At 32.3% G+C, this 7,500-nt stretch overlaps 1 protein-coding gene across 12 annotated transcripts in view; it reads right to left on the bottom strand.

Moving 5' to 3' along the window:
• FOXP2 (forkhead box P2) overlaps nucleotides 1-7,500 on the bottom strand; it is a 528,558-nt gene that overhangs the window by 245,084 nt on the left and 275,974 nt on the right. For 11 of the 12 annotated variants that reach the window (XM_082472320.1, XM_082472315.1, XM_082472317.1 and 8 more), the window contains one exon: nucleotides 2,158-2,335. In XM_082472320.1, coding sequence (XP_082328446.1) covers nucleotides 2,158-2,325 — 168 coding nt within the window. In that variant the 5' untranslated portion in view covers nucleotides 2,326-2,335. Of the gene's footprint in view, nucleotides 1-2,157; nucleotides 2,336-7,500 lie in introns of those variants that run through there. The other variant, XM_082472313.1, reaches the window with a different exon arrangement.

Below are 7,500 nucleotides of genomic sequence, written 5' to 3'. Positions count from 1 at the left end.
TGTTAGAATTAAAAGCAATAACTGCATTCATTTTATAAAAAGGACATTCCAATCTTTAATGAACTTAAAGGCCTAGTTGAAAATACACTCATGGAAGGACAGAAATTCAATAACCTTAACTGTCTAACTATATTAATATATTTAAACTATAACCAAGGGAAGAGACATTTACAAAGGTTTTTGCATGTTTATTTATTAAATCATTACATATCTTCCTGTAGACACTTCCTGAACTGTCTTTTGTAGACACCTACTATACCCATTGTGTTAAATCACTTCTAGAAGGCACTCCACAAACATGCAATACATGACTAAACTTTCTAAGTTATCTGAAGGACATAACTTTTTGTATTTACTTCTCTTTAAGGTTTATATAAACAAACTGTGTAGAACAAAGTAAACTTCAAACTCACGTTATAAACACACCTTACAGACCTTATCATAAAACGCCTCCAGAGTACTACAAAGTATAGCCATGATTTTACTCTGTTTTCTTTATAAGAAAAAATCGAATCAGAGTTTTAAGAAAAATAAGTTACTTCTCTGCATTTCCTTTCGGAACCTGTTGTCTATTAGTACTAAACTGTAATGTTTATTTTCAGTTGTCATTTTCACTTGCCTTTATAAATGCAGTTTAATGTATTCTCAGACAAAATAGAATTTGGCTAAAATTCTAAGGACTCTGACTTAGGGAAGTCAGTAGGAATATTATAGCATTCCACTGGTATGATATTTCTATAAATACATTGAAAGGAATAAAGGGTTATCCTGAAACCTGCATTTATTTAAAGTAATGTGTAAAATAGGCTAATTCTGCAACTTTGGTAGGCATTTAAATCCTATGATGGTGAAAGCAAAATATTTTGAAACAAAATAAAAATTATCTTCCTAATAACTGCTGTCTATTAAAAGAGACATAATTCCCAAATAATAGGGAACTTATTGAAAGAGCTATATCTAGCGCTTTTAAAAGATTATTCTTGAAAACAATGCCTAAAGGTTGAGATATTACTCAGTACATATACTCTAAGATAACTTTCTAAAGGCTGTTATTATTTAAAATAATGATTCTATTAAATTTTACTCTAGTGTGGGCATTTGCTTTAACTTTTGAGCTGCATTCTTTCTCATTATATTCCAACTTAAAAATGTAAATGATACATCACTTAATTTGAAACCATTTTCCATAATACTTCATTATATTTTCATTTTAATGATCTTTTCATGTTTAGTCTGAATGCTATCCAGAGTTTTAAAGAAATCACCTCTATTTTAAAACAAGTATAATCTTATTTTCAAAAAGGGATGCTCATTCTGGCCTAATATAAGTATTTGCTTTGAAAGCTGTCTGTTCTCTGTCACTGTTTCTGCAGACTTGAATCAGTGAAGAATGGAGAGGCTATTCTTTGGCTGCAAGGAATATTTCACTGACAAACAAATTCAGGAAAAATGAATCCGTCACATAAGAAGAATAATACACTACTTAAAAGTGTACCTTTATTGGGCAGTTGTTTACTTTTCTAGGTTTAAAGAGAACAACTGCCTTTTATGAGACACTAGCAGAAAACAAAAAGTGCCTTTAACGTTATCAAAAGATGCATATTCAAAATCTCTTGAAATGAGTTATCAAGAAAAGCAACATAAATGATTACGGTGTTTACATGGCTCACAATCTCTCAGCCAATTTCAACTAATTAATAGCTAATATTTGCAGCTATCACAGGCAAGCATCTGTGTTGTGAAAAGTCCTTGTGGTCCTTTTCATCTTAGCTCAGACCTGGAAGAAATTCATTGTATAAGCAAGTATCAAGTAATGTGGCCCTCTGGTGGAAAACTAAGTATCGTTCTGCAGCACGATGTTAGACAGTAAACTGGAAGCTATAAAATATTTGTTACAAAGCTTTACAGAACATTCCGAAAATCACCCTGTGAACTTAATTAATAGCCTGACACCTGAAGGGCACTCTGGCTCCGGTATGACGTAACTAAGATGAAAATCCTATCTTTGCTCAGACTTCAATCATGTTCCAAATAATCACAAATGCTCAGCTTCCTTTAGCTTAACACAACATGCTCAATTTGCTCTGAATACATTTTTCATAGTCAAGAAAACAGGCTTATTTGTTTTAAGGAATCACCGAGGAAAACAAAACTTACCTGCTGTTGTTGCAGATGCAGCAGTTCTACTGTGCTTACTTCAGAGCTGGTGTCACCACTTGATCTTCCATCTCTGCTGCCAGCATCTAATTGGCTGCTCAGAGTGCTCATTCCATTTTGATTCATTGAACTGTTGCTTATTGTCTCTGTCGCAGATTCCTGCATCATGACTTAATACCTAAAAGTGATTAAGAAGTATCAATTAACACACGTTACACCTTCACACTTCCATTATCAAGATGTCCCTCTCTGCCAATTACAGAGACAGCATCTTTGGAAGAAAAAAAAAAAAAAAAGCCTTGAATAGTCATTTACCAAGAAAAGCCATACAAATTCAGCTCTCATCCAGATACTAATCACTGAAATTATGGTTTCTATAAGCAACTTTTGTGTGGTTACATTTAACAGCCAAAGTAACATACCATGCCTATAGCATGGTCAGTAACATTTATGAACAACCACATTTTAAAGTCTACCTATAAAACCAGTTTAAATGAAGGCACGATTGCACACTCAGTTCTATGTTTCCTATTATCTACCTTTGACAACCATGGATGACTATACAGCCTTATTTTAAATATTCACTATCTTGATTCTGTCAGAATTTTACAGCACATCTTACGCAAGGCTGTTGTTTAATGATGCACAGCTAATCATACAAAATTAAAATTTTGTAAGGGTGTTACAAATCATATGGTATCAACCAATGATAAATAGTATAATGGGTTTCTTTTTTTTTTGTGACTAAATAAAATTTTGCCTTGGAGGCATTTTAAGAAAAAGCTCCTGCTGCAAACACGTCAGATATTGCCTATTTTTTTAATCAAACAGCTCATATTCATTTATTTTTCTGACATTTAAAACATTTAATACTGTCCTTCCTGGGAAGTAATTAAGCTTATGCATGAGCAGCAATCAAACTGTTCACTTGAAGATGACTTAAAACTCAATTTTAACATAGGCAAATAAATGAAAGATATAAAATTAATTTTCCAGGCATGTATTAGATATGAAAGCTGGAAATAAAATCTATCAAGAATATCACTAATGATTGTGCTAAAAACAGCATAAATTATGCATATTACCTTCTCTACAGTAATAAATGTTTTATCATTTTCACTGCATAAATATACTGTACTTTCAGGATAGCAATGAGATGTCCTGCCAAGATCAGTGGAAATCCTTGCAGTAAATAGAGAACCAATGTGGTCTTACAAACCAGAATTTCACAGTACATCTTGACTCTGTGGTTTAAAAAGATCACTTTTGGCTCTCAGAGATATCGGAATCCTACTCCATAACCTAATAGATGCACTTCTGTGTTCTACTTCTACGGACGGAATTTCAGAAATGCCCTGGCTATGCTGTGACTTTAACAGGAATGCTAGACAGACAGTGAGCTCAGCCTAAAGCAAAGAAGGACGTTAAACTTATAACTCAATCTAATTTTTTGTTACTATATGATTTCACGGTTTTAAACTTGGTTGTATTTTAAGACTTTTGTCCATTTAAAATTTCTGCCCATTGATTATAAAGCAAATATAAGCTTAATATCTTTTCATGTCATAGACAAATCTTCTTCCCCAGATTCTTACAAAATGTGGCCATGGACATACATAGAGAGAGACACACAAACACAGATACATATCCAACAGAGATTTTTTTGCATACTAATCTTATAACTATTGAAATTAATGGTTATAGTTTAATAGTTTTAAAAGGTATTTTCATCAAAACCTAAATTATCAGATTATTTCTATGACTCTGAAAAATCAGTTAAAAAAAACCCTGCTAATTTATAAAAGACCATCAGTAACTGGGCTAGCAAAGCAAGTTAGTATAATAAAAACTACAAATACAACTGATAGCTGTTCTGATTTAAAAAAAAAAAAAAAGCAACATCAACAACAAAAACCCATAATCATAAAGGAAACAATTGCTGTAACTATAGTAAACTACTTTTGAACCAAATGTGTTTACGAACAAATAGGCTTTGTTAAACATCTTATTGAACATTAACAAAGAAAAATCATACAAATGAAAACTGATACACAGTGATGGATTTTATAAGAAAAAAACAAAGCTAATACTCTTTTCTGAGATTAGGCAGCTAATAAGTATTCAAATTAGGCATAAATTTTACATGCACAATGTTTAAAATATTCAGAGAAAAGGTCTGATTGCCTTTACTAGTTATATGAAAATTATAATTTGGGTTCTCTTCAACTGTAGAAACAGACAGACATAACGTCCACATATTGCATTTAAATTTTACTTTTGACAATACATCTGGAGTATATATGTATGTGTATGTTTTTACCTCATCATCTAAATCTGTTTGAAATACTTATTTTCTCTGGGTAGAGTCTGCAACACAAGGAATAAAACTTAAAATTACTGTATGTTCAAATGTAGCAGACAGGTGCAGTATTTAATACTAACCTTTGGGTAGTTAATGTCAGGACCAATTGAATGAATTAAAGAATTCTGCATGTATTACTGTGTTATAATCAAAGCCATCAAATAATTAAGAATAACTAACAAGCAGAGAGTCATGTGTCTAAATCTTTATTACAATTATGAAGAAAGACCTACATAACTTCCAGTTTCTATTAACCAGAGGATTTTATTATCCCTTGTGGAATTTTTGACTTTATAAAACCCTGGAGTATAAACTGTGATTTACATTTTAAGTTCAATCATCTAAGTGTTAGTAAAATCATGCTTAAGAAAAACAATAACAGTGACAGTACTTTTTTCTCTACAAAACAGAAGAATCTGACTCAAGATTAATATGCAAAAAGAAGGGCAACTGTGTAATTAGATGATTATAATGTACATTTCACCTAAAGAAGAGAGCGTGAAGTATGTCCACTATAAAGGAGACATATCTTCAAGGATAATGAAGATGCTTTCCAGTATTTACTGTTTCTCCTAGTGACATCTCTGCACCTATTTTCCACTAGAGGAAATATTTTCAGCACAGTGTGAGGTGCTGTTTACCTTTTAAAGTATATTTTAAATAATTACAAATTCAGCATATTCTTTCAAAGTGGATGTGCTTGTGATCCCAAATATATCAAACTAAATTATTCATTCTTCTCAATCCTACCACAAACATTTTACAAAAATCAGTGAAAATAATTTCCAGATCATCAAAGAGAAAGGTGAAATTGGGAGTCGCTGTTTTAATGTTTGTCTGAACTGTTAGTTAAACCTTTAAATCTTTCATCATGCACAACTTTTCAGCCACATCGGAAAATAACTCTTCCGACCTTGCACTCAAACGATACAGTTCTACTTTTCTCCCCTGCATTATGTTTTCCTTTCTTTTCTTTTTCTTCTTTTCTTTTTTTTAAGCAAGTCACTGTACAGATACTTATTCTCTACACCACTTCCCTTTTGAAACATTAAACTGACACTGGAACTGACTGCACAAGATTGCATTTTCTCTTCCTAAACAACTTGAATTGAAAGGTTACTTAGTGTAACAATATTTACTTGCAGAATTGTGTTGTTACCAAGGGTATAATGGATGGTGGCTATGCAGGTTTACGCAAGAATGAGTGAAGCATGAGGCATGAGCCATGTGTTTGACATGTTTCAAATTGCTGTAATCCAGCATTAAACACACCCAGCAATTCATGCCATTTCTTGCAGCCATAATCTTGAATAAAGCGTGCACAACCACTTATTATATAAATTAGTATATGACTGCCTGTTATAGTCACAACAGTGCTTTTGTGTTTATTTTGCATCAAGATGTAGTCTTTTATTTGTACAAATAGCAGGATATAAAGACATAGCTCAATTAGACCTCCTTACTTTATGATAGGGTAGTACTGAATGCTAGACTTGTTGGCTTTATTTTTTCCTCTAAGAGTTATAGGTTCCATTGGTATAAAACTGTACCATGTGAGATAGACATTTGCCAGAGCGATAACAGAAACCTGCATGCACCCTATTCCATATTCACTGCAATGTTCGAAAGTTTGAAACTTGACCTGGGCAAGTACAGTTAGCTGTGTTATTTCAACCACCACCAGGGACACTATTGGTTCTTGTTGCTCACTCAACCTTTTCCCTCTGGTCTTCTCTCTCACCTTTTTCTCTCTCTCCCTCTCTCATCCACTCTACCTCTCTCCCATCCTTCTTCTCTTCCACCCTCTTTTGTATGTATGTATATGTATGCGAATGTATGGATGGATATGGATAGATAGATGATAGCGCTAACTGTATATGTCAAGGATGGTAAGAAGGGAAAAATAACCTCACTTCCCCACCACACTCGCCTGTCCACATACACGGACACTTCATCTTATAATCATGGTGACTTACTATTCAACCTCATTTTGTTTGGCATCTTACCACTTACTCAAAACAAATGGATGAAAAAAAATGACTTCTTAAAAAACTAAGAATAAATAACAGCACATATAAAAACTTTACAGCTATTCATTTCTATGAACTTTTCTTAAACAAAATTATTTACAGTGACATTAAAAGACATTTTATGTCCAGTACCTGGTTTCTTTCAGTGTCTAATTTATTTAACCAAATAAATGCATTAAATCCAAAAGATTCCAAATATGACATCTAAAGAAAAGTGAGCCATAAGATTAAAAAGTAATCATATATTCTTAAATAGTTCTTCATTTTAAGATATCAATATTAAATATTACTAAATATTTCTATGTACAGTCACACAAGAAAGGGTTAAGTATGCAGAAAATCTACATATGTAAGAAGAAATCACATACATTTGCCTCAAAATATGAGTTAAATACTGATTTTGAAAACTTGACTGTGATGTAAAACTTCTGAAAGAAACTAGAATTTAAATAATAACTTCTGTGCTCTGGTGGAATTAATTCATCATGGACACCATGCAGAGTGCATCTGAAATCTAGTACTGCTTTGCTAAAAGTATTTAATGCTAAGATTGCCTAATAAATCAAAATGCCAAATATGAAGGACATAGTTGAATGTGTAAGAACAAAAAATGAACAAGCACATGAATATTTTTAATTTTAAAAAACGGAACAGGGAGTCCTTTACACCATGATTTAGAGAAGGATATCTGTTGTTATAGCAAGTGATATTATCTTTATTATAATAAGTGATATGACCTTAAGTAAATGAAAATTAAGTTGGGTATAAAGTATTTGCCACTGCTTTTCACTTGCTTAAACAACATGCCTAAAATGCTATTCACAAACTAAGGTCACCTTTCTGGGAAAAAAAGAACAAAAAACCTTTAATTAGGAAAAATTCAAATATTCATTCAAAAAGGTTAATAGGCCAAACATCCAAAGTTGTAGGGCATTTCAACATGGTATTTTT

Source organism: Balaenoptera physalus (genome assembly GCF_965194825.1).
Source record: "Balaenoptera physalus genome assembly, chromosome: 8".
Lineage (NCBI taxonomy): Eukaryota > Metazoa > Chordata > Mammalia > Artiodactyla > Balaenopteridae > Balaenoptera > Balaenoptera physalus.
The sequence above is the reverse complement of the archived record's forward strand: the minus strand, read 5'-3'. Positions and strand labels throughout refer to the sequence as shown.